Below are 26,049 nucleotides of genomic sequence, written 5' to 3'. Positions count from 1 at the left end.
ACCACAACTACAATTCAACAATCAAAACCTAGTGAGTATAAAGAATACACCCACTTTCTCTATCAACCAATCTATTTAACTTTTCCAAAATCTACAGCTGCAATCCTAGAAATTTCAATACTTTACTTCCAAAACCAAATTACATGAGCACTAATCTTTAATCCCAGCTAGGACAGTAACGTGTATAAACATACATAACCCCCAGAATGCTGCTAGCAGCCCATTACAGATACACATTTTAAAAGGGAATGGCATTTTTGCCTCAAAGCTCTGGCTCATGACTGGAAATGGTTAAACAGCCAGGCTGGATGGGGCTTTGAGCAACCTGGTCTAGTGGAAGGTGGCCCTGCTCATGGCAGGGGGGTTGGCATGAAAGGATTTTCAAGGTCCTTTCCAACCCAAACTGTTCTGTGATTCTGTGTAATAGTCACACTTCTATCACAACAATGTGTCTTTCACAGCTGTTGATACAATATTTTGCCAACAACGTCCATACTATCAAGATTTGTCTAAGGCTAACAATCTGTTACTTTGCCCTTCTTTCTTCTCTTCCTAACCTCTAGCTGTTTGATCAAACTGGCTTCCTGGGCCTTCAGTCTCTCCTTTTGTCTCTTTTTCTGCTCCTTTTTCAGCTGGTACACCACAGATTTCCTTTTCCGTAGCTCATCCTTCAGGGCCCTGATGCGTCCTTCGATGTCACTTTGATCAGAGGTGGTTTCTGAAAAAATTTAGTTTTATTCTTTACAAATTTGCACCTCACAAAACAATTCTGAGCAAAGCAATAAACAGTCATTCACTAATTACAAAATACAGTCCAAGAAAAATGTCAAAGAATGAAATACCAACATAATATTTATCATATTATTATTAGCAAGACTTTTAAGGTGGGATTTCGTGTTCACTACTACGTGTGAAAGATATTAAAAGGTGTTGCATCTTGCTTAATTTAGTTTTATTCTTTACAAATTTGCACCTCACAAAACAATTCTGAGCAAAGCAATAAACAGTCATTCACTAATTACAAAATACAGTCCAAGAAAAATGTCAAAGAATGTAATGCCAACATACTATTAAACATAGTATTTATTATATTATTATTAGCAAGACTCTTAAGGTGGGATTTCATGTTCACTACTACACGTGAAAGATATAAAAAGGTGTTGCATCTTGCTTAATTTGAAAGAGATAGGCTCTGATACAATAACTTGTTACCAAGTTATACCAACCACACATTTATGCTCTTCAACACTAGCTGCTTGTCATGTTGGGTATTGCAGACATTCATTTTTATATTTAAAAATACAACTTGGAGCTGCACACCAAAATATATCTGAAACATAGGCTTAAAATTATAATACAGAGTTTCAAGTTGCAGAGTACACTTCACGGATGAGAATGTCACTTGGGACAGTGTACTTCAAACCAAGTGTAAGTTTCTGGCCCATGCAGATTTTCTGCCACCTAGACAAAATACATCTATGAAATACAGAGCTGACTGGCCAGCAGCTGGAAGGAAAGTCAGTTTGAACAATGCAGAGATTGTCACTGTCCCCAGATACTCAGATCCAGTCTCTGCATGGTAACCCAATTCTACCAGTAACTCTGCTGATTTTCTTATTTCTGCTGTAACAGTTTTCCTCATTTCCTCTTAGTCTCTCAGACTCTACAGACAGACTGCCTCAGTTTCTCATTAGTTGTTTTTTTCTATCCACCTGACCATGTCCACTTGTTTCTTGCTTTAAATGTATACCAACATAGTGCAAAACAAGATCCTTGTCCCAGATTGCTGCTACCACAATTAACTATCAAAAACTCTTCCAAGTACTACCTGACATTGCCTCACTGGGGCTCCTCCCTGAGCTGATGTGCCCCTTCCTCTTCTACAGCTGCAGCTCCCAAGAGGAGGATTTTGGCTGGTTTGTTTTTTTCTAATGCTGAGTATCACCTGTAGTGTTTTCTGGGTGCTCATAAGTGCTGATTACTTTACTTGGTAGTTTAGAAAGTCAGTTACCAATATGCTTTGGTCAGCTAGCAGGAGCAGCTGACATTTCCCTAATTCATTTCCTTTCTAAACACAGCAAACCACCATAATGAAGGATTCCATTCTCAGCAACAGCCAGTAAATGCAATGAAACTAATGTATTCTTTTTGCATTAACAATTGTTGTTAACCACGTAAAGAATTTTTAAAAACCCAAAACCCAAACAAAAAGAATGGAATCTCACTTGCTAATCAGGAACTCTTTGTGATGCCACTGTAATTAACAGCTCCTCCCTAACAGTAAGTGACCAGCGTGTAATTACAGCATTTCTTGATCAACTCATAAGGGAAAGATCTGCACATGCTTTCATCTTTGAGGACCTTGTCTACACATGCATCACACTGACAGGGCAATGACTTCATGGTTTGTCAGCAGGCCACAACATTTGTCTCTTCACAATGGAATGATTTATTGTGAAACCAGCACCATCCTGATCAGCTTCCCACCTCTGATACCTTTCTTTAGAATTTGAAATTAAAGACTGTCAATATTTTAAGGCTTATTTTTGTGATCACTGTTGACTGCTCTACATTTCATAATGGCTTCCTTATATGACTGCTGAGTCAGAGCTTTAAAATAACTTTATCAAGGTGCTGAAAGCTTCACTGTGTTGGAAACTGCTCTCCAAACAGAATCCCAACATAGATTACTCAGTGCAAATATGTAGGTGTTTCTCACAGTAAGTTACCAGCCATCACAAACAACAGCCAATACACACAAGACAACCTGCTAATTATTTTTCCACTGAAGCCTTACCATAAAAAAAAAAACCAAGAAGGAAAATGCTATCTCATTTGCTAAAAAATATTATGTGGTGCTCTACCAATTGCACTGTGGAAAACAAGATGTTCTACAGACTAAAAGCATGGAAAGAGTCAAAAAAGGCTTCCCAGGCAAACAGAGTGGATGATGGTGGCACAATGCATGGAGCTCAGGAATCCCTGCACTCCACATGGCTGAGAGCACAGCAGGGAAAGGGCTGCTCTGAACCACTTCACTTCCAGTATTCCTCCCCTCAGTAGGCAGTTTGGGTACTGGATAAAGGGTATGAGTCCATACAGGAGATTTTATAGTTCAAAATGCCACCTTAGGCCCTATTTTACTGCACACAGACCAAGCCCTCTTCCACAAATAAACCCCTATGTCCTGAAGCATCCATTGATTCTGCACATGGAAGAGCAGGCTCAAAGGTCTCTCCCATACTGCCACATAACAGAGCTGTTCTGCTTCTGAAGTTGGGTGCAAGAAAAGGGATTTTTAAGTCCTAGGACCACCCTAACTATGGACTCTTATCTTCTTCACATGTGTTTGCAGAACCTGTACTGCTTTCTACAAGAAGTTATAAAGCATAAAGCTTCTTAAATTAAGATCTTCAGCTGAAGAGATCATATTACATAATGGGAAAATACACCCACAAACCCCAAGCCTTGGCTATTTCCAGGAATTTGTCTGCCTCTCCACATCTATGTCTGCATTTTAAGTTTGTTAAAAGCAAAAGCTTTGAAAAAGCAACAGAAACCCAAGTGGATATTACGCTTACCTGACTGTGTCATAGATAAAGATTCATCAGACCAGTTGTGAGATGTCTGGTGGGATTTCACAGGTGAATGCAGCTGTCCTCCAGTTCTGTGGCTGCCTTTGCTGGAGTCTTGCTTTGATACAGATATGCTGCTTTTGGGAGGAGACTGAAAGAGAAAAGGATAAATAAGTGATTGCAGTTTGAAAGTAAAAGATCACTGTCATCAGGAGCCACTTACATGGAAAGAACAGCAGGACAAGAGGACATCTCAAACAGTGGTACCTATACAACAATCTTAAGAAGAATTTAATATTTTCTAGACAATAAAACAATAATAACAAGAGCAGCAACAGCTGCCTGCTTACTTTGAGCCTAGATTTCAATAAACCTGCCTAGACTACTCTACTACCACCTAAGTGAACTGACATGGCTCTGACTCACACGTGTTCAATACATTTGTGTCATCTGCAGCAATAGGAACTCCTAGTAAATAAACTAATAAAATTAACCACTTCATGTAAAGGGTGAAAGACAACATTCTGAATCACTGAAACAACAGAGCACTATTTTTCTGAGGCCAGGCAAAAACTCAAAGAGTAAATATTCTTCTAAAATGCTGCTTAATGCTTCAATATTATCCTACAAACCTTTAAGACACCTTGGACATAACCTCTGGCACACATTAGACATTTTATTATTATCTCCTCAGCAAATCTGCCAAGAAAGTATTTGCAATAAGTCTAGATAAGCAGTTCTTTTACCCCACAGACACTGAATTTTCTGTCTTATTGAGCACAGGGCAAAGTTATCAGGATGAAACTCATTAAAATTATCATCCAACTAGAAATAATAATTAGAATAGAACAATAAGGCAGAATTAAGCAGCAAGCAGACACAATCTGAAACCCAGAGGACTGTGCATGAGGTTACAGGTCTGCTTCTTCATCTTATAGCTACACTTTGGGATACATTACTTGCAAATCAGGCAAAGTGGAAAAACAGAGCATAGCTTCCATGGCCTCAAAGAATTTATACAATGGCAACAAGCTGGCCTACAGCTAATTCACACTGCTAAACTGGGTCAGTATTCCACCACTCAGCCCTGCATACCTACGTGACATACGTAAAATGTTTTGCAAGACTACCCACAATTTAAAAAATATCTAAACTCTGTGAGGAAACAATATTTCCTCAAGACTTCAAAGCACACATCTGATCACAATGATTACTCACAGTAATGTGAAATGGTATCATAAACACAGAAAACAGATTTAGTTAATAGTGCAATTATCTCCTTTGACAACTGGGATGGCTGTACTTGCCAATTCTCTGATAGTGTGTAACAGTACAAAAGGCAGAGCAGCTCACTCACCAGTTTGCCAGGTGATGCAGAGGACTTGAAATCTTCAGAATAAGCCATTTCTTCATTAATTGTACTCTGATCTGGGCTTTCTGGCTGTCCATGGCCCATGGGCTCTGATGGGACAGACTCAGCAGCCAGACTGCCAAGATCTTCTGGGATAGAGCTTTCACTATTCAGATGAGAGCAAGAAGGCACTGGAGACTCTTCCTCACTAGCTGGTTCTGAGATTCAATGAGAGAAAAAACAAAGCACATCAAAACCATCTTATGTGCAGAAGCTGAAGGTATATAAGGGTGCCAAGATCTTCTGGGATAGAGCTTTCACTATTCAGATGAGAGCAAGAAGGCACTGGAGACTCTTCCTCACTAGCTGTTTCTGAGAGTCAATGAGAGAAAAAACAAAGCACATCATTATGTGCAGAAGCTGAAGGTATATAAGGCTGAAGGCATAAGGTTGAAGGAAAACTTTCTATGCTGTCTGCAGATAAAGTAGTAACTGCTAGCAGTACATGTCAAACAAGCATTATTTCACTCACCTAGACACTGGTGGGGAAATATTTAGCAAGAACAAGCCTGTGTACCAGAGAAGTAAGATTTAAAGAATGACTTGTGTTCAAGAAACAAGTGGATGTGGCACTTAGTGCCCTGGTCTTGTTGATAAGGTGGTTATCAGTAACAGGTTGGATTTTATGATCTCACAAGGCCTTTTCCAATCCAAATGATTCTGTGCATCTGTGAGAACTGCCCAACCTTCTCAGTGATTGCTGAATATCTAAAATAAAGAGGTTTTCAGGATATTCTAACATTTTGCAGACAACACACTCTGAAAAGATTATTAAAGGAAACCTGCCCTTCCAGTTGACCATACAGAAGGAAGAGTCACTATTAGTCTGAAGAAGTCATGGAGGAGCATATAATCTGCAGGCCAGATCTTGAATTTAGAATTGATTGCTTCCTTTACAGTACTTGCAGAAAACATTTTAATGTTATGATTTCATCATGAGTCTCTCACATGGCAACAAACAAAATAATAATTTGGGTTTCCAATATTCCTGTTTACTAAATTCTGCAGGAGTCATGGCATTACTAGGCAGCCATGGAGAACTATTCAGTCTTTGAGTAAAGGCTGGGGAGAAGGACTTTTCCTTCTGAAACAGGGTTGTGCTCCAATGTTTACTGATAGATACAATCAGTTCTCACTTATTGATAAGAATTCAGCATTTGTGCTGAATTTTTGTTCATGGGAACTTACTGACCCATACACACATCATCTTTAAAATGTCTTACAATGCCTAAAATCCACATGACTCTTTCAGTAACAAGTGCAATAGGACATTACTCTGAATTCCCTTTGCACATTCAAAGGATGGGCCTACTTTCAGTAAAGGGGGGGAAAAAGAAAAATAGATATGTTTTTAGAACAATCCCTGAAATCACTTTCTCTCACTGCAATTCAGTTCCCTGTGCTTCAGCATGATCCACTTAGACAGAACTGTGAAGTTGTAGCTTCCAACATCTGGGAATTCAATTTTCCCTCACAACAGCATCATTTATATTTCTATTAATTACATCCTAGCATACTTTACCTCAGCTACACATTTCAAACAGATGGCATTAACAACAGAGGGAAGAAAAGAATTATTTCAATTTTTGAAAACTTAGACAATGGTAAAGCAGCCCCTGACAGGAGCCATCCTCACCAATACCAGCACTAAAGCTAACAAGCAGAGACACTTTGCTCACCACTGGGGAAAATTATTTTAACAGAGTAAGTTCAGAAGACTACCAGCAAAAGAGCATGTGTGGGAAATTCAGGACTCCTGGACAATTAACTAATATGATTAAGTAGGAGCTGTTTATTGTTTACATTATGCATTTATTTGTACATTCTAACTCTACTGGCCAGACTGATCACGTATTTCTTATTGGTGCCTTTGCTTGTTGATGTGGACTTCTCAAAATATGTGATTGGTTACAGTCCAGGTGCCTTGCTGCCCCCCATTATTGAGTTCTCGTGGTTTTGGAATTTGGTTTCTCAGCTTCTTCTTTCTTATTTTAGCACAGCTTATGTCTTAGTAACCTTGATGAATTCCAGAGGGCCCTGAGAAAATCCTGGTAAGAACAGTAATAAGTGAAAATGGCTCATGCACCTTGTAGTCCAAGTTGTTCAATACATTGCTATAATCATGCCATACTGTAATATTTTTACTTTGAAAGACAGAAATACAGTCTAAAAATTGTATATAGAAGTGACTGATGGGCTTATGCTGCACTGTTCACTTGGGAGGATACATAGCAAAGGAGAAACACACATTTAACTATGGTGTAAAACAGGCAACAGAGCGCAGAACTTGAGATTCCAAGAGAGTCCAGAAAGCAACCAAAATATCAGAAAAGGAAACAAACCTATGCAATCCTTCTCTCTTATCACACGTGTCACTTCTCCCCAGTCCCCATTACCTTTGGGCTCAGCTCTCTGATCCCCCAGCTCTTTCTTGGCCATCTTGGTTTTGAGCAGCTCTTTGTCCCAGGCAGCCAGAGCCTGCTTTTCCATCCTCCGTATTTCGGCCTCCTCGGCGTCCAGGCGCCGTTTCCACTCCAGCAGCTCCTCCGCGTGCTGCCGGCGCTGCATCAGCTTCTGCTCCCGCTTGGTCAGGAACCTGGCAGGCAGAGCACACACAATGCCACAGCAGCCAGCCACGCCGAGCTCCCAGCACCCATGCTCCACTGCCACCATTCCCAGAGCTGCAGTTGTTCAGTTTGTTTTCTAGGATAATAGCCACAATAGCTGCTATCTCCCAGACTTCTGATGTGCTGCTGCAAAATCCCCACAAGTAGACAAGAGTTCTTTTCTCTGCAGGAGATAATACACCAAAGTCTACACTATACTGTAAAGAGGCTGTTTATATTTAAAAAATCTTCAAAATCATGAAGATCATATGCACTATACTAAACAGAAAAAAGTTCCCAATTTCAGGACATGAAATGTACCTGTGGTATTAAACTGGAACCTTCTAGAAAGCCGTGACTGTTTGAAAAATGAACTTTCCTTTTTTGCTAATCCCAGTGACAGAAAAATTGTAACCTCAGTTGCCCCATTTTTTCCAAATACGTTATTATAAGAGAAGATGATTCTATATTAATAGTCCTCCTGGAACTTTAATCCTTCTTCCTTTAAGCATCATCTCTATGGACTGGTACACTTGGAATGTTAATTGCGAGCTGACAGCATCAAGAGAATAACCATGCCAGACTGTTTCTTCCCAGCTACTAACATACCTGGCTGGCAGTTTAAGAAGAAATAAAAATTAAAGCTCATGCTGAAAATTCGTAGATATTTTCTTTCTGACAAAGAGCTCTTAAGTGATCCATGAAACCTTAGAATTGACAAAACTCTCACAGGATTTGGTAGGTATGAATAGGTTTGTGTGCACACACTTGATCTCTCTGCCAGCTCCTGTCTCATTTCTGAGCACTGAAGTAACCATAGCACTTAACCCTTCAGACAGTAAATTGGGAGCAAATTCAACATCAACTGCACACACTTCCTCTGGCATGCCAAGTCTAGAGAAGAGTGTCTATCAATCTATTAATCTCCTATACTGAAAGCTTTAAGATGTCACAGAATCACTCTGTAGGAAGTCCATAGCTTGCCAGCTAGAGAGAGTTTGCCATTGGTACAGAAGTTGTGGTGCTGTAGAAGGCAGACTTCAAAGACTTGTGATACTTTGTTTTTGCAAATGTCCTTATAACTTTCAAGCCATCTCAAGCACTTAGCATCAAAGTTTTTAAGCTGCAAAGCAGATAATAATCTCATTTGTGCTTTTTAATCTCTCATGTTTCAAAAAACCCTTTTATTTACAGAGTCTGCAATAGCCAAGTGACTAATGTGCAGGTCTTGCCTGCTAAGGGACATTTCTCATTTGTTCACTCAGTGTTTGTTCTGTTCCCTGGAAAAGTGAGCTGGCAGTTGATCAGAAAGGTTGAGATTCAGATAAATCCTTCTCTAAGACAGATTCAGACAAAGGGAGCAAGTTATGACATGAAAAGTTTCAGAAGCCAGTTAGAGATGCTCACAATCTTCTTTCTGATGGTCAAAGCAAGAGGAGGAGAAAAACAGAAGCACCCCAGAATCTCTGAACATCTGCCACCTTCAAGCTGCCAGATTCCATGATTTTCTGAATAATTTTATCACTCCCTATGGACAAACATCAAACATCATCTCCACTTGTGCAAAACTGACAGCTGGTGTCATTAACAGAGCAAACTACCAACAGCAATTGCATTACAAACGTGACAGGGACAGTCATGATAATGTTCTGTCTTTCACCAGCACTATCAGATCTATCCACGCTTACTCTCACACACACATCAGTTCCAATTAGTCCAGCAGATCATGCATGTGGAACTTGTTTTAGAGGTCATTATTACAATGACCTCAATGCAAAAAGCAACTTTTTCTTCTTTCTTCACCTACTGTTTGATATCATCAGGAAGTTTTGCAGTTTACTGGGTCCTGAGAGAGGCAGGTCAAGTTGAAATAAAATGCAGAGAAAGGCTGAAATAAATGAATTCAAAGAGCAGGAATCCTTAAAAGCAGATGTCAAATGAATTAATCCAGAAAACCATAAACAGGAGGAGAATTAATGAAATTGTCATGAAAATAATTATCACAGAAGAACTACTTAATAAGAAAGATAAGTCAACAGAAGTGATAGAAGAGAAAGATTTCAACAAAAAACCCACAAGAAGAGGAGGATCAAAGCAGCATGGCCAAAGATGCAGACCCTTTCATAACCCTGGGGTTTTAAAGGCCAGAGCCACAAAATAGCAGATGCATTGCCTTAATATTTACTGCAGTCTAGAGGGTTCCAGTTGCAACACCAAGCGTACACATTTATCCTCAAAAGCAGAAAAAAAAAATTGCAAAAGCACATCTGGCATCTATGCAGCTGGAAATGTGGGGGAGCAATGAGGAAGCAGCAGCACTCAGATTACAGCAGCATGACTTCAAAGTATATTTCTCTCCTGCTAACATCACACATTTTATCCATGCATTTCAAATATTAGTATTAACCTGCTGCTTTAAACCGTATTTGCACATTTTAAGGTATATTGACTATGAGCCCAAACAATGAGGTTTCAGCAGCTATTCTGAAGCAGCAACCAGACAGGGGGAGCAAAGTGAACTGTCTGTTTGCCCCTCAGAACATAGTAGGATTAAGAGATTAGAATCCTGGAATGGTTTGGGTTGGAAGGGACATTAAAGATCATCTAGTTTCACCCCTCTACCACAGGCAGGGACTCCTTTTGCTAGACCAGGTTGCTCAAAGTTCCAGCTGACCTTAAAGATCATCTAGTTTCACCCCTCTACCACAGGCAGGGACTCCTTTTGCTAGAGTTGAGCAACCTCCAGGTTGCTCAAAGTTCCAGCTGACGTGAACACTTCCAGGGATGGGACAGGTTGCTGTTCCAGTGCTTCACCAACCCCACAGCATTTGCTTCCTTATATTTAATCTAGATCTAGCCTCTCTCAGCCTAAAACCATTACCCCTTGCCCTACAGGCCCTGGTAAGTCCGTCTCCATTTTTCTTATAACCTCACTGTATATGCTGAAAAGGCACAATAAGGTCTCCCTGGAGCCTTCTCCAGACTGAACAAGCCCAACTTTCTCAGCCTTTCTTCATAGGGAAGGTGCTCCCTCTCTTTATTTTTTTTTTGTGGATTCCTCTGGACCTGTTCCTACAGGTTCATGTCCTTCTCACACTGGGGACCCCAGACTGCAGGTAGGGGGGTGTCACCAGAGTGGAGTAGAGGGGCAGAACCACCTCCCTTGACCTGCTGTTTTTCCATGCAGCCCAAAACAGAGGTGGTTTTCTGGGCTGCAAGTGCACACTACAGAGTCATACCCCATTTTTTGGTCCATCAGCATCTCCAAGTCCTACTCTGAGGAACTGCTCTCAATCCACTCACTCCCCAGGCTGAACTGACAGTGGGGATTGTCCTGACCCAGGAGCAGGGCCTTGCACTTGGCCTCGTGGACCTTCATGAGAGTTACCCTGGCCCACCCCTCCAGCTTGTCCAGGTCCCCCTGGATGGCATTCCTTCCCTCCAGCAAATCACCTGCACTGCTCAGCCTGGTGCTGAGGGTGGAGTGATCCCCTGCCTATAAAGATCTGCAAACAGTGAGGCAAGTGTCCACCATGTCCACTGCTGAAGAACCTCTGGACTTTCTAGGACTGAACAGAGCATGCTCTATCAAAGAGTCTATCACTGGAGAAATAAACAGTTACCTGACCAATTGGTTGTAGATATACAGCTGGAATTTGGGGTGGAGGTTGGGAAAACAGACACTGAGAGAGGCCCAGTGGTGAGACGTAAAGACAGAGAAGAAGTAGTGAACAGGAGAGCAGTGTCTACAAAATAAGGAGGAAGAGTTTAAAACTAAGATAGCAATTAAGGCAGAAAGAATGAGAAAAGGATAGCATCTGGCAAAGAACTTTAAAATTAATTGCATTTAACATTGTATAGTTAATACCCAACATCTGCAGTACAAAAACTATACACTGTTATGCAGAAGGTTACAGAACACACACTTGCAACACTTGGTTTTCTGTTAATGCAAGAAAAGCTACGTTCACATTGCTGTATTTTTCTTTAAATTTTGGAGAGTTTTATTACTTTGATGCAGATTTCCAGAGGCACCAGTTAACATATCTCAGCCTGACCCATCTCATGCTATTCTCTCAAAAGAGTGTGTTATTGGTATTAAAGAGCATGCTGGTTTTGCAATATCAACAGTTCCCTGGTCTGAAACTTTAAACACACTTTTTTCACCTGGCGAAACCTCAGTAAAATTATTTCTAAAGTAAGGTAAGCACCAGTGAAAAGAGCAAAGAAAAATAGATTAAATAGTTCACTTTTAAAACATGGACAGTTCCAGATATACCTGCCATCACATTATAGCTGCTAATTGGGATTTTTTGCAATGAAGTACAGACTTGACCTCAGAATACTCATCTATTTCATTGAAGTATTAACTGCAAAAAGATAACACCTATTGTATTAAAAAATCTACATAATTTACAGCTCTGCTTAAAATGGTATTTCTTAAAATTATTACAATTTTAAGCTAATTCCTAATGAATTATCAAATTTATAGAAAAATACCATGCTCCATTTAGCTCTATCAACTACAATCCAAGCTAAGAAGCACACTAAGGAAAAGCAAATGAAAATAAGCATTTAATTTGTTATTGCACAGATTATCATTAATGCTGCATATGCAAGGAAAGCCAGGGGAAAGTGGTTAATTCTCTTTGACAGAGCATGCTCCTGTTCACATGCAGGCTACACAGACTCATCAGTTAACATGAAAACAGAACTATTCATTCATTCATTCCCCTTTTAGCACAAGACAAGTATTAAAGCTGCCTCCTAAGTAAGGAAGCCAAAGGATTTCCACCTTGCTGTGGAGTACAGCAAGTCCAGCACAGCAGGCTTTCCCGGTTCCTTTCTCTAGTTCCTTTATATTTATCATCCAGCTTCTTCCCTTGAGACATTTTCCACCCTGAATCAGGTTTTCCACCCTGATTCCCCTCAAATGGCAGCTTGCTGCCACTGCACCCCAAACCAAACATCTTACTGCTATTGTTATGTGCTTTACAAATGAAGGCATTAACAAAAAGATACCAAGTCAGCACTGTTTTTCAATCATTAAACACTGCTCACTACCTAGACACCTGCCAAAGGTGTGCAAAAACTGTATAAGAGGGAAATCAAGTTTTAGAGAGTCATTTATGCTTACATAAACTACTTCCTCCTTTTAACATATAAAACAATCCAAGACTTTTAAAATCATAAAACCAAAAACACATGACCACATAGATTACACACAATTTCCACTTATTCTGCTTAAAGTAATTGTTCCATCTCAAATCTTGGTATCCAGCTTTTGAAAAGTATTCTCCAGGTGAGCAATATTTCCAACTACATAAAATAATAATCAAATCATGACTAAAATATCCTTAAAGGTAGAACATACTTTGTATCTGCTACTATCCCTTGTAATACATAAGCCTTTATACAATTTTAAGTGTGGCTTAGAAATGAATGTACTTTGAAAAAATAAATTTCAAGAACAATATTGACAAAGCCACTAGCTGATAAAAAGTAGCAAAGAAGTTTTGAATATACAAGTATATTTGTCATCTCTTTTAATATTAATAGTGTATCTCAAACTTCCTAAGCTGCTGATTGTTTTTTTTTATCACCATTTGAAATTTGTTGCATTTGTTTGTGGGGAAAAAATAAGATAAAGATCCCCTTTTAACAAAAACATAAGATCAGAAGACAAACATTATTTTCATGAAACCCTAGAAGTCAGCATGGCCTACAACACACACACTTTTCAAGTCTCTATCTTAAGTCATTTACCAGTCTCAAAAGATACTTTGAGAATTTGCCACTATGATAATGGGGTGGTTTTCATTTCATACAGTTTGGAATGCCGTGAGTTTAGTTTTAGAAATATGACACCTCAGCAACTTTTAATTATCAGTGATTTTGGCTGTTCAATTTAACAGATGCCACCAGAGGAGTCAGAATAAAACAGCAACCAAGTCAGGCTAGACATAAAGGCCGTGAAACTACAACAGGTTTTGAGTTTTCCCCACTCACACCAAAGCCTTCCTTACTGCTGTTGGGTTTTATTTTCATCATAATCAAACACATGCATGGGTGGGAAATGTGCTTCTCAAATGACTGCAAGCAAACAGGCTGCCAAGGAGCCAAGGACAGCTGGCCTGTACATGGCACTGCTTGCTTTGGGATGTTTTATCCAGCTGTGTTTGAATCTCAAGAGAAAACACATTCCAAAGATCACCCACATGGACTGAAGTGCAGTGACTGTCTTGGTTCTAAGCTCAAAAGAATTGTTTAAGCAAAGACTGTTTCTTGTGGCAACTGGAAGAAGTCAGACTTTCAATGAATTAGCCTCAAATAAGAATTTAGAGCTTCAAACTAATGAGCACAAGTAGGTAAAGTGTTTGGGATGTTTCATGCACACAAAATGATTCCTACACCAAAAGGATGCAGAAACAATTTTTTGTCTAAAACAACTTCACAGGCAAAATCAGGAGATTCATTTTAGTTTTTCAGACACAGGAACTGCCACACAGATTTTGTTATTTCCTCTGGAGCCTAACAAACATTTTCAACATTCTTCCAACCTGTAAACCACATATATTCTCAGGCACATACATATAATTTCCATTAATATTTAAAGAGTTCATCCTAGCTGATTTAAATGCAATCAGAATTAAAATTCAGCAGTTGGATAATTAGATAGAAATCACATACCTGACAACCTCAGTGTCTTTCTGTGAGCCAGATCTGAAACTCAGTTACTAGTTTTTGCATAAGATAATTGCTGTTACAAGTTACATTTCAACTCAAAAATGTGCACTGCAATTCCAGAATCTCACTCCCCATATTTTTTCACTCTTTAAGGTTAAAGGGGAGATACAAAGTACAGGCACCATTTTGACCATTTGACTTCAGGTCTCATTGCAAGAGAAACTCTGACAGGATGTGCTGTGAAGTCACAACCTGTCCATACTCCTTGTACCTACAAACATCAACACCTCTTAAGCTGCTGTGCTTCTACCAACTCCATCAAGTAAAAAGAATATTAAACCAAATCTTCTTTAATAAAACCTTGACCACATGGTCTGCCATAATGTTTGAATCATGCAGGAACTTCAGCCTTTAAATTATTATGATCAAGAATTAATATAGTTTTATTCATGCTTCCAATCAGCTGTTTTTCAGGCAATTCAGATCCAAGTGTGATATCAACACCACCAACATTTTTGATGGACATTTTTAGTGCAGATTTAGGCCAAACCAACTTGTCCCATTAAAACAGCAAACTTTTTTAAAAGAAAAAAAAAAAGGTATAGTTACTTTTCATCCATTCTGCTGCGCATTTTTTTAAGTTTCTGCATAATGCTGCTGGTCTCACTGCTGGAGATGGAGATTGGGGAAGGGCTGCGTGTTTCTGCATCAGTTGGAAGAGGGCTGGAACCATTGCTCTGCTTGATGTCATCCTCACTGGGAAGCTCCTGCAATTAAAGTTAAAATAAAAAAGAAGTATTACAAGACTATTTCAAAATCCTTTTTAAATTGTGTTAATTTAGCTTGTAATCTCTAAATTATATTAAATACTGCTTCAGATAAGGCTGTCCACTTGCAGATTTATCTTCATAACCTCCCTTTTATTTGACACACAGCTTTTAGCACACCCTTTCTCTCCATAATTTAAGTTTTCCCCTAACTTTATCCAGAACAAAAACAACAACAAAAAAACCAAACCAAAAAGCCCGCCAAAGCAACAAACCACCAGAATTCAGTTACCCAAACAGGAAATCAATCTTTTCTACAGTACTGTTGTTAAACTTGTGTCTTCTCAAAATCTTATAAGGAGGCAAGTAGATGCATAAATTTAGCATAATTACCCTAACACACACATAAGGAAGTTTGGGGATTAGTGCTTATATTTAGTACTTTGGGCATGTCGAATAATCAAACAAAAATCAAAGCCTGAGACATCTAAGCATCAAAAAACTCACATTCCCAAAGTCATTAGTTCACCTTGAGAATGAACAAACATCATCTACTGCAAGTTTAAAACATTTTGTAGCTTCTCCAAAGGCATTTCCTTAAATGATGCTCTAAAGAAATTAAACATAAACTGCTGAGATAAAGGGGTGTGGTCACTTCAGGCAGACCAAACTACCAAGTGAAAGGTCCAATCTAGTATCCTTCCATTCCTATAAACACTGAAGCTGCATGGTGAAGAGGGAAGACTCCAGTTTCTGTGCTGAACACTCACCAGCTTGTTTTCTCCTGCAGATTTCAGTTTTTCCTGCAGCTTCATCGTAGTGTGACGGATTCGCTCGATCTCCGCCTGCTGTTTAAGGATGAGCTGCCTCTCCTTCCGAGCAGCCTTGTTTGCCTCCTGGAGACGTTTGATTTCTGCCTTTTAGGTGTAAAAGAGTCAGCATGAGAACATTTCAGAGTCTCAATCATGAGATCACAGATAGAGAAGGACCCTTGAGAACAACGTGCTGAAATGCAAATTAAAACTTACAGGTAAGAAATACTGCTGGTTCTCCATTCCTATATTTACAGTGTCTGAAACTTTTAGTGGGTACCCATAGCTTTCAACAGGACTTTCCTAGAGGGCATTCCTTACCTTTTCCTGCTGTAACCTCAGCAGCAGACCACGCTGCCTCTTTCGAATAGGAGGCATCTTGTCATCCTCTCCCTTGTCTCGCAAATGCCTGCAAATAGATTGAAAGAAAGAAGTATAAATAAAGTACCGAAATTACTTCATAACAATAAATAATAATAAAGTAATATTAAAAAAGTGCATGACAGGCCTTTTACTCTTTAAAGTGAAAAAAAAAAAGTTTATTTTTCCTATTCTGCACAAGAGTATATACCTCAATCCCTGGCATGCTCTGTGGTGGAATATTTTGCATAGTTTGTTCAGACAGGAACAGCAAAAAGGCCAGTGCAAGTAATAGGAGATCACACAAGAATGGACAGAAGCTCTGCAGAGGTAGCACACTCACCACTTGAGAAACATACAAGAAAGGGCACTTGGCTCACTACCTAATACTCCTTTGTCAAATCCATAATAACAAGACATTGTAAGAAAATGTCTGCTGAACAATGGTACTCTCATGCAGAGAAAATTACTGATTAAATCTGGCCACTGCTGTTTACTAGTATGAGTGGGTACTTCCAGTGGATTTCAGGACAAAGCATTATCTTAGACTGGAAGCAAATCACTAAGCACAATATGTATCAAGATTCACAAAATGTGGCCTGAGTCAACTAAAATGACTTCAGATACACATCAAGCAAAGAAAGGTCAAACTGTTTGACAGTTCTGTATCTTCCTGAATTAAGATGTGCACAGGAATGGTTGGCAACTACCTTCTCCAAATGACAACAAACATCTACTCTTCTACTCTTTCAGTGAAATTCTCAATCAAACCCCATTCAATGTAAATATCAAAGCACATTTATAAACTGGGTCCTGTTCTTCCCAAGCCCCATTAACAACTGTACAGAATACTGATGTCAGAAGATGAGTTCAACCATTAATACTTAGTAAGGGAGCTGTAAGGTGGAAACAAAACCTTGAAAAGTAGAAGGAAATGGTCAGTCAGCAGTTATGTATCTGAAGAGCTGCCTTACTTCTTCTGGTGTTCCAGCCATGCCAGCTCAGCCTTGGTCTTCTCTTTGAGAGCCTTCTCCCGGAGCCGGAGGAGTGAGGACTGATGAGCTGCTCGCATTTCCTCCTCCTTCATGTACTGCCTTACCATCTCCATGGTAAACTTAGAGAAACTGTCTTGCCCCCCTGAGAACGGCATGCTTAGCTCCTGGAAGGAAAGACAAAGTTGGCACAAACCCACAGAAATGCCATGGCTTTTTTTCAATTGCAAAGTGCATGCCTGTGTGTGTATATACACAGATAGACAAAAATAGATGCAGGAAGGAAAGCTGTTTTTTCTCTGAGCTTTGTGCAGACCAGCTATTTTTGCCCTGTGTGACAGTTTTGGGAGGTCCCCACTTTGGCCAGAGAGATGAAGCATCTTCTTGTATTTCCTAGCTCTGTGTTAGTATAGTTGGAGGACTTAATCCACTTCTAAAACCTACCTCAAAAAGTCACTCCTCCTAAGCCACAAGGTAGAGGCCTGGATGGATTGTTTCTTAAGTCACTACACTTGAACAACAGTGACATACAGCATGATTCACACATCTCTCTGTTTTGAGATGCTCAGAGAACCACAGGGAGGAAAGGAATCCTCAACCCTGCAAACACAGCTAAGAACAGCTCACTTGAAGCTTATCAGCTTAACCACGTCAGCTCAGTTCATTTAATTTAACTTAAAGATGGTTGCCTCATCTACCTTGATAGATGACAGAGCTGTTTTGTCTGGGGACACTTCCTCATCAGAATCATCACGACTGCCTCTCTTCTTCTCCAGATTATTTCTGCGATGACTCTCAGAGGGCAGCAAAGACCGAAAAGATTTTTCTTCAATCTCGTCCTCTGTCATGGACTCATCAAATTTCAGGGAATACTCTGTTGCAACAGAAGCGGAATCTGAGGGAGAAATCAGGGAAGCTGCTTTCCACTCAGTCTTGCACCATGAATGCAATTTTAGTCTGTCTCATCCCACTAATGTTAGGGGGGGCAGAAAGACAGGGAGGTAACTAATGTAGAAAAATGGGTGTTCAGGAAAGAGTGATTTTGAGTTAGAAAACATCTATTATCCAGCTTTGAGAGACCTAACAGATTTGTGTATAAGGTATAAACACATCTGGAGTTGCTGAAACATTTGGTGCTGTGCCTACAGGTTCAGCACGTGAGCATGTGGCTAAGCTAACACAGCAGAATCTCAAAGGCTCCCCTCTCACTGTGCCAATCTGTGTTACCTCTTAAGAGACTACAATTCACTTGGGGCTCAGCTTTCTTCAACAATTTCCCCCATTTATTTCAGAAATTCATTCTGAAACAGCACCACCCTCCCTCCCTCCCCCTCCCCACCTTCAGACCCATCACACACCAGCAGCAGAGCCAACCTTTTTCATCTGGCAGGGACAAAACACTGTCACTGGGCAGGGAATCATCTGCAGCAGTCTGAGCCTGCTCTTCAATACTGCTGGCTGTCTTCTCATGATGAGAAGGTTTTTTCTCATTCTCCTTAGAAGATGGAACTGAAGGGCTCTCCTGGCGGCTGCTGGTACTACTGTGTCACCCAGAGATTATGTTTTTAAAAATACTTTGCACATTTCAAAATACTTATGTTACATTACTACTGTACACACCATGATTAACAACACAACAATAAACAACATGCAGAGGGTTTGGTTTTGGTTTCAAAATGCAGTTTGGCTACTTTAAAATTCTAAGTTTCATTCAAATTACTGATTGTTGGTTTAATTCTAGTTTAAAATCCATGTGGTCTGAAGGTATGCGCATCCTTTACCTGCCAGTGAGCTCATTCAAATTACTGATTGTTGGTTTAATTCTAGTTTAAAATCCATGTGGTTCTGAAGGTATGCACATCCTTTACCTGGCAGTGAGTAGTGATGAGAAACAAATGCAAACACATTTTCTTTCAGATTTTAGAAGAATGACTAAGTTAGAAATTCTGTTTTAGAAGTTAGGAGAACTACAGAGGACAACATTCTTCCAGTTCAAGATCAGAGAGGGGCTGTGAGAAACTTAATGGGACCTAACTACATCAGGTAAGTGAACAGGACACAAAAAGCTTCTTACCTCTGATCATGAACCTTTGATCTCGAGGACTCAGAGTAACTATCAAACATTGGTGAGTACATCTGTTTTGAGTCACCTGTCTCCTCTTTACCTTGTGATATGGCACCAGACTCACATTTCCTGGAAATGAGAAGCATTTAGGGTAAATCTGCATTGTCTTAAACATAGGACTAATACCGTTTTCATGAGGTTTCATCAGTTTACTAGAAGCAGTAACAGCTAAAATTAATGCTAAAACATTTCTTAAAGCTTAAACTGGGTTAAATCATCCCACAAAAGATTTAGATCAACTTTTTCTACCACTTTATGTAGAGTTTCACAGAACCAATTAATGTCACCTTTGGTGTATGCTATTAGGGGCATAAAGATGGAATCCAAGTTCATCTTAAATGCTCACTCATTATGACATCTTAACATTTTCTGCAAGAACAGATGAAGCAAAACCTAACAAATCTTACTTCCCCACTCCCAAGATGTGAAACATTCAGCCAAACCTGTTTGTGTCAGCTCGGGCCCTGAGCTGCTTCATGAAGTCTGAGTGGTGCTGCCGCTGGTGGTCAGGCAAGGCGGAGCCTGGAGCAGCTGGGGCACTGACAGTGTCCCGTGCCAACTCTGTCACCTGAGTACAGCAAAAACATGGGAACACAGTGAGCTTATCAGCACCAAACTGCTTCTGGAAGAGAGAATAATCATTCTGGCAGGCAATTTAGTGATTTATAACACTGTGTGAGACGTGGGGTTACAATGGTTGGTAACAATGCAAGTCACTTCTGGTGGTAAAGGTGCATACTGCTCTGTGAATATATATTCCTCCATACTCCATTCCTTTACACATAATAAATTACAGTGTACATTCAAAAATATTCCCAGCACATTGGTGACAGATGTTCCCACTGCTGCATTCCAGTTAAAAGAAATGGCTGCTCAACTGAGTACCTGGAGTCACTTGTGAACAGAGATGGAAAAGCTACTCTGCTGACCCAGCATCAGTGACCAGGTCATCCCCATCAGCCTCTTCACCAGCACCTCTTATGCTCAGACTTCAAACCCCAATCAAAACCTGAAGAGGTTAAAACCCTACACCAAATAAAAGCTGTCTTTCCTGTTTCTTCTCAATTGTTTCTTAAGTGGTTTCCACCCACTTCAGCTCTGTAAACTACAAATGTTTCCTTGTCTTTATCCAAGACTTCACTATCTACTGTCAATGACCAATACACTGCATCTGTTTGAGGTGTCTGAGCTTTTGTGCTCCTTTAACCCAATCCTGTCTACTCAAAAATTATTTCAACTTCACATATTTGGCAGAGCCCAGAAGAAGTACATCAGTATTATTCTACAGTTCCATTACTCATCATAAAACCAGCCTTGGCGAGCACCAACATGTGCGCAAGCTGTGAAGAAACAGTTCTGCTCACACTCATCAGCCTTTTGCACTCCATCCCATAATACTGACCCACAGTCACAGTGGTTTCTAAACTGTGATGGACTAAGAGCATTTCTTGGTTACTGTGTTCCTTATCCATGTTTGAAGTGGCTGCTACATACTGGAAACAAGAAGTATAAAAACTCATAAACCGATATAAAAACCTGAAAACTAATAAACATTCTGTATAGCAGAAGAAAAACAAAGAGATTCAAAATGAGGAAACTTCAAACTCTGTACCAAGTCAAGAGCTTTGCTGAAGGTTCTCCCTTCTCCTTTTTTAAAAATTTTATTTGTTGTTGTTCTACCTTCAGCAGTAAGCAAAATTGCAATTCTTTGCTTTTCTAATTCAATTTGCAGATGAAACAGATATAGGATCAATTCTTGATGGAAAGCAACTCTTACAAACTGAAGATGCTATGTTCACTGTCATCAATCTGTCCTGGAAGAACAAACTTCTTAACAGGTCATTAACTGGAAGATCTTAAGAATATGGAACAGGGATTTAAGGCTGCTGATTGACTTCTAAGTAACGATGCCAGAGCAGCTCTTTTGAAGTCCTATCATTTGTCATGTTATGAAAGTGAAGAAGTTGTATCAAGAATGACACCAAACAGAAAAAGGCAAAAAAGTATTCACAGTAGCAAAATAGCTTTTTTCTCTCCCTGTGGCCTCACCTCACGGAGCTGGTGAGTTGCATCTGTAGAGAGCAGTGCAGGTTCTGCCTGCTTGGCTGCAGCCTTGCACGGGGGCTCCTGCCCAGCCTCTTGCCGGGACTGCACCAGCTGCTGCAGAGACTCTGCATGGACCTAGGCAGAAAACACAGACAGTTCAGTTCTTCAAAATGGCCTGGCTGTAGTAACTATAGATTTATTTCTCAAAATCTGGCAGAAAAAAGTTTGAAACAGGCCCCTGAGAGCTTCTTTTAGCTGTATTAAACCCTTTTGGTACTTCCATAGGTTCACAGGTTCAAATTAAGAACACCTGTAGGCATGGATTTACTTACAACATTTTGCCTCTTACACACTCTGTATTTTGAAAGGCAGCCTTACCTGAGCTGCCTTCTGCCTTGCCTCTTCCAGTTGTCTCTGACATTCTAGAGCTTCTTGTTCAGCCTTGATTTTCCAAAGAGCCAAGTCCCGCTCATGGCGCTGCTGCTGTGCCTACAGATCAGGAAAACAAGTTTTAACCATGCAAGCTAAACGTAAAGATGTGATTTCCTTCAGCCATTGGTTTCAACCTTCTTAAAGATATGGATCTACTCTGCTGGGGGTGTCTCTTCTGCTGAAACAGAGTTTTTAACTCACTGACCCTCTTTCTTTTTGAGGCAATGCACATTCTCCATACTCTTCCACCACAGTGCAGAAAGGAGTTTAGGAGATCAATTAATTCAACAAAATAGAATAAACAATCTTGTCAACATAAGGAAACTTCAGCTAAAAATATTGTATTTGTGGAATAAAACAAATCATCCAGCCCGAACAACTACACTGCGTGGCACTGGAACTCAACATCAATAAAAGTAAACAATCATGCTTTTATCTGAGGAACACAACCAAAACAAGGAATACAACCAAAACAGTGATTCCAGCTAAGAGTATATTAACAACACATATTCCAGAGTAGCTGCTTCCTTAAAATAAGGAAGTAGCTATTCCTGTCACCTTAAAATAAGACAGATAACAGACATTCATCCTAAAAAATGGCCATTATCAGAGATGCCCCATCATGCCATTACGATTTCTCTGCACTGCTAACAAAAGCTTAACTTGCCCTAACTTGATTAATTTTTTTGCAAACAAACAACAGAAGAAAAAACCCAGAAAGGTTAAGACTTATTTCCCCATTACCTTGAGAATCTGAGCCAAAGAAACACTCTCCTGCTGGGCAAGGGAAATGCCTCGTACCCGCTCCAGATCCGAGAGCTGCCGCACGGACTCCTCGAGAGCGCTCAGGTAGCTCAGCTCTGCTGACAGCCGGTGCTGCAGCCCCGCGGGGGAGAAGCGCATGCACCCTGCAGGGCAACAAACACTGCTCACCCTCACTGCCCCACACCAGAAACTCAAGGAAAAATGCTGTACTGCTCTGGCACCAGCATGGTTTTTCCAAACGCTCACCGCTCGCTGAGGCTGCTCCTGCTGCAGACCTGCTGCTTCCCAGGCCCGCGTCAGGGAAGGCCACGTTTGGCTTCAGCCCTGGGGCTGGACCTCCAGAAAAGCCAGCAGGTGACTTGACTCTTTCTGCTGTATTGCCTACAGAATCCAACTGCAACACTTTCTGGGAGCCAGAAGATGGGGAAGAAGTTGGTGTCTTCTGGGGTCTTCCTTTGTCTGAGAAACTGACAGTGAAACAAAAACCAAAAGGAGTCAATAATTCTCCTAGTCCAGCCATTTGATAAAATGAAGGAATAGCCTTGTTCTTCCATTCCTACACACAAATAGATCCATGCAAAGGGCACATTCTGTTCAGTTTGTACAGGCCCAGTCTATCTTCAGGAAATGGCCTCACAAGATAGGTTTTGTCCCTAAATCCCAGTTCAGAGTTAAATTTCTAGAGCACTCTATTTTTCCCCTAGTTAGCACATACACAAACACATTAATTAAAAAAAAAACCTAACACAGTATCTTCATGTTCTACATGACCAGACAAGCAGCTTCAGTGCCTCCTGTTAGGAGCCTGGCATGAGAAAGTCAGGATGCAATTATCTGCACCTGTATTTTGAAAAGTGAACAGTCTACTATCAGCACATGGATGCAACTGATTGTGACAAGCCACTGTCTTGAATCTTGATCTCTCTCCTAAAATGCAGTGGAGACCAAAACAAGACTTGAACAACTCTTAAGATACTATGGTAACACTTTTTGAGAAAACACATTTCTTTTTAAAATAAAGAAAATTATAGAGATGCTTCTTAAATTTACTATTTCAATTTTATTAGGTTGAAGAGGATTAACAGTGGCAGTTTAAATCCTTTGGGAAGACATTCTGCTTTACTTGGCACATCTTAGGAGGTCAAAGGACCTTTCAAACCCAATCCTGGATGTCAGCAACAGTCACCAATAGAAGCCAATACCTCAGAACTGCTCTAAACCAACACAGAATGAGAGATCACTCAAATTGTTTGATGCTTTTTAGAAAAAAGTGCAGTGAAAACCGAGTGTTTCAGAACCACCTTAATTGGAAAATTAGCAGAAAAATTGCATTTTTAGCTAGACATAAAGAGATGGCAACAGAAAGCATATGTTTCTTTTTTTAATACACTCTTTTCCAGGCATGGGTTCATCACTCAAAAGGCATCCACTCACAGAGCTGGACAGACTTTGTGAGTACTGGCTGAACACAAGTACAGCCAAAATTGTCTTTGTATCTACTGACAAAAGAAAGGTGACTGCACAGGTTGAATAAACATCCCTAACTGACCTTTTCCAGATGAGGGAAACAAAAACTATATTTCAATGCTTAAGGTACTGAACATGACAGGACACCAGGTTTCATATTTAAAGTACAGGGGAGAAATGTTTTCTGCATGCACATCCTACTAACATTTGGCCATTTCTGTTATTTCCCTTCTGCATACCCAAAGACACAGCCAGTAACATCACCAAGCATCATTATATTTGCATAAAGTCTCATAACATTCCTGTTACCTCATCAGGGAGTGTGCAGACAAGTTTTCCAGTGTGCTGTCTGTATCTGGGTTCTGCTCATGCTCTTTATTAGAAATTCTGCTACTCAATAAGGATTTCTTAGCCTGCTGGGATCCCCTCTCTAATTCAGACAGTATTTTATCTTCTTCCACAGAAAAGTGGTGAGAGCTTCCATTGAAAGCATCCAACCCTAAGAAGCAACAACAGTGTCAAAAGTTTATTTGGTTCTACATGTGAATACCTTAGCATCACAAGCCCCAAAAAAATGAATTGAGAAGTTTTTCCCTGATAAAAGCAGCCTTTGAGTTAGAAGTCTATAAAATCAACAAGCAAGAAATGTGGAATTGGCAATTAGGTTCTCTTCTATACATTGTGTTCACTGCCAAAACTGTCACTCAGCTTTCATTTCAGCACACTATCAGTTTAAATAAGGAAAATTCATACTTGATTCACTACTAATAATCAGAACACAGCCTAGCTTTTTGGGGGAAAGGTAAAGAACTTTGAAAAAATAGCAAGAGAGATAATTCAGAATGCCTAATCCTATTTTTGTCATGTTTCTATTGGCTTAAAACCTAGCTTTTTTTTTAACCATTGCTTATATACTATGGGTGCACCAAGCCTTAAGTTTCTTCAGGCCTTTGTAATGTACCTTTATGGGCCCAAAACCAATGTAATTATTAATTCGTGCCCCAATGAAAACTAACTGTGATCCAAAGACAAGGCATTCAGGCAAAATTGCTGTCACCTTCACAAACATAACCCTAACTCAGAAGCTTATTGGCATTTTCTCAGTACAGAATCTAAGGTTAGTTCCCACACAATATTAAAATTAACTTATTTATTAGAAAGCTGGTTAAGGAAACTTTTCAATGCTGTTAACAACCTCTTGCTTATCCAACTTTAAATGACTGTATTTTAAGGTTAGAAAATAACCAGAGTTGAAAAGAATCTAAGAAGGAATCACTGGAGAAATAAATCAATCATTCTATCAGTATTAGATTACAGCTTCCAGATATGTAGTACTGCAATTTTCCTAACAAGAAAAGCCTTCATAAAAAAGGATCCTCCACAGCCAAGTATTGCACTTACTTTCCTTTTTCCCCCTCTTTTTGGAGGAAGCAGAGGAGCGGGAAGACGCTGCAGAGCGGGGCGCAGACGAGTGCTGAGAACCAAGCTCCACAGGGCGAGCCTCAAGGGGAGACTTCCTACTGGGAATTTCCTCCTGAATGCTTGAATTACTGCTGCCACCAATGCTAGAAAGGAGCACAGTGATGGTGATTAAGGACCTCCAGCTCCCATGTTACACTGTGCACAAGGAAACGACCACACTTGGAATTTGAGACAGATGACTAAAGTGCACTACTCAGCTCACCTAGAAAAGCATTGGTTTTGAGGTTAAAAGCTATGACAGCTAAGGCATTGGGAAGTTTGATATGATATTGAACACACTGGAACATGCTTCCAATAATATGGAACACTAAAAGATGGATAACAGCTGTCCTGTCCAATTTTAACTCTTAAGACCTATTTGACTACAAACCTGAACAACATAAGACTGACTCAAAATGTGACTGCATTTCACATAATCTCTGGGCATACAGATATCAGCTGCCAGAAATAACAGCAATTTTCAATAAAGGATTAAAAAAGACATGCCAGTGCATCATACACTAAATAATACCAGCAGAAGAA

General features: G+C 40.0%; 1 protein-coding gene across 5 annotated transcripts in view; it reads right to left on the bottom strand.

The window, feature by feature from the left end:
- CEP350 (centrosomal protein 350) overlaps positions 1–26,049 on the bottom strand; it is a 72,583-nt gene that overhangs the window by 16,283 nt on the left and 30,251 nt on the right. For 4 of the 5 annotated variants that reach the window (XM_039730198.1, XM_039730197.1, XM_039730195.1 and 1 more), the window contains exons 14-32: positions 25,447–25,610; positions 24,355–24,544; positions 22,825–23,045; positions 22,558–22,721; positions 21,760–21,870; positions 21,385–21,516; positions 19,779–19,903; positions 19,285–19,404; positions 18,585–18,751; positions 17,909–18,105; positions 17,193–17,377; positions 16,180–16,267; positions 15,817–15,963; positions 14,889–15,046; positions 11,216–11,338; positions 7,383–7,582; positions 4,933–5,144; positions 3,582–3,726; positions 558–718 (exon numbers count right to left, since the gene is read on the bottom strand). In XM_039730198.1, coding sequence (XP_039586132.1) covers positions 558–718; positions 3,582–3,726; positions 4,933–5,144; positions 7,383–7,582; positions 11,216–11,338; positions 14,889–15,046; positions 15,817–15,963; positions 16,180–16,267; positions 17,193–17,377; positions 17,909–18,105; positions 18,585–18,751; positions 19,285–19,404; positions 19,779–19,903; positions 21,385–21,516; positions 21,760–21,870; positions 22,558–22,721; positions 22,825–23,045; positions 24,355–24,544; positions 25,447–25,610 — 3,010 coding nt within the window. The remainder of the gene's footprint in view (positions 1–557; positions 719–3,581; positions 3,727–4,932; positions 5,145–7,382; positions 7,583–11,215; positions 11,339–14,888; positions 15,047–15,816; positions 15,964–16,179; positions 16,268–17,192; positions 17,378–17,908; positions 18,106–18,584; positions 18,752–19,284; positions 19,405–19,778; positions 19,904–21,384; positions 21,517–21,759; positions 21,871–22,557; positions 22,722–22,824; positions 23,046–24,354; positions 24,545–25,446; positions 25,611–26,049) is intronic. The other variant, XM_039730199.1, reaches the window with a different exon arrangement.

This window comes from Passer montanus, unplaced genomic scaffold (assembly GCF_014805655.1).
Source record: "Passer montanus isolate IOZ18808 unplaced genomic scaffold, ASM1480565v1 scaffold71, whole genome shotgun sequence".
NCBI lineage: Eukaryota > Metazoa > Chordata > Aves > Passeriformes > Passeridae > Passer > Passer montanus.
Note: the sequence above shows the minus strand (reverse complement) of the source record. Positions and strands in the feature narration are given on the sequence as shown.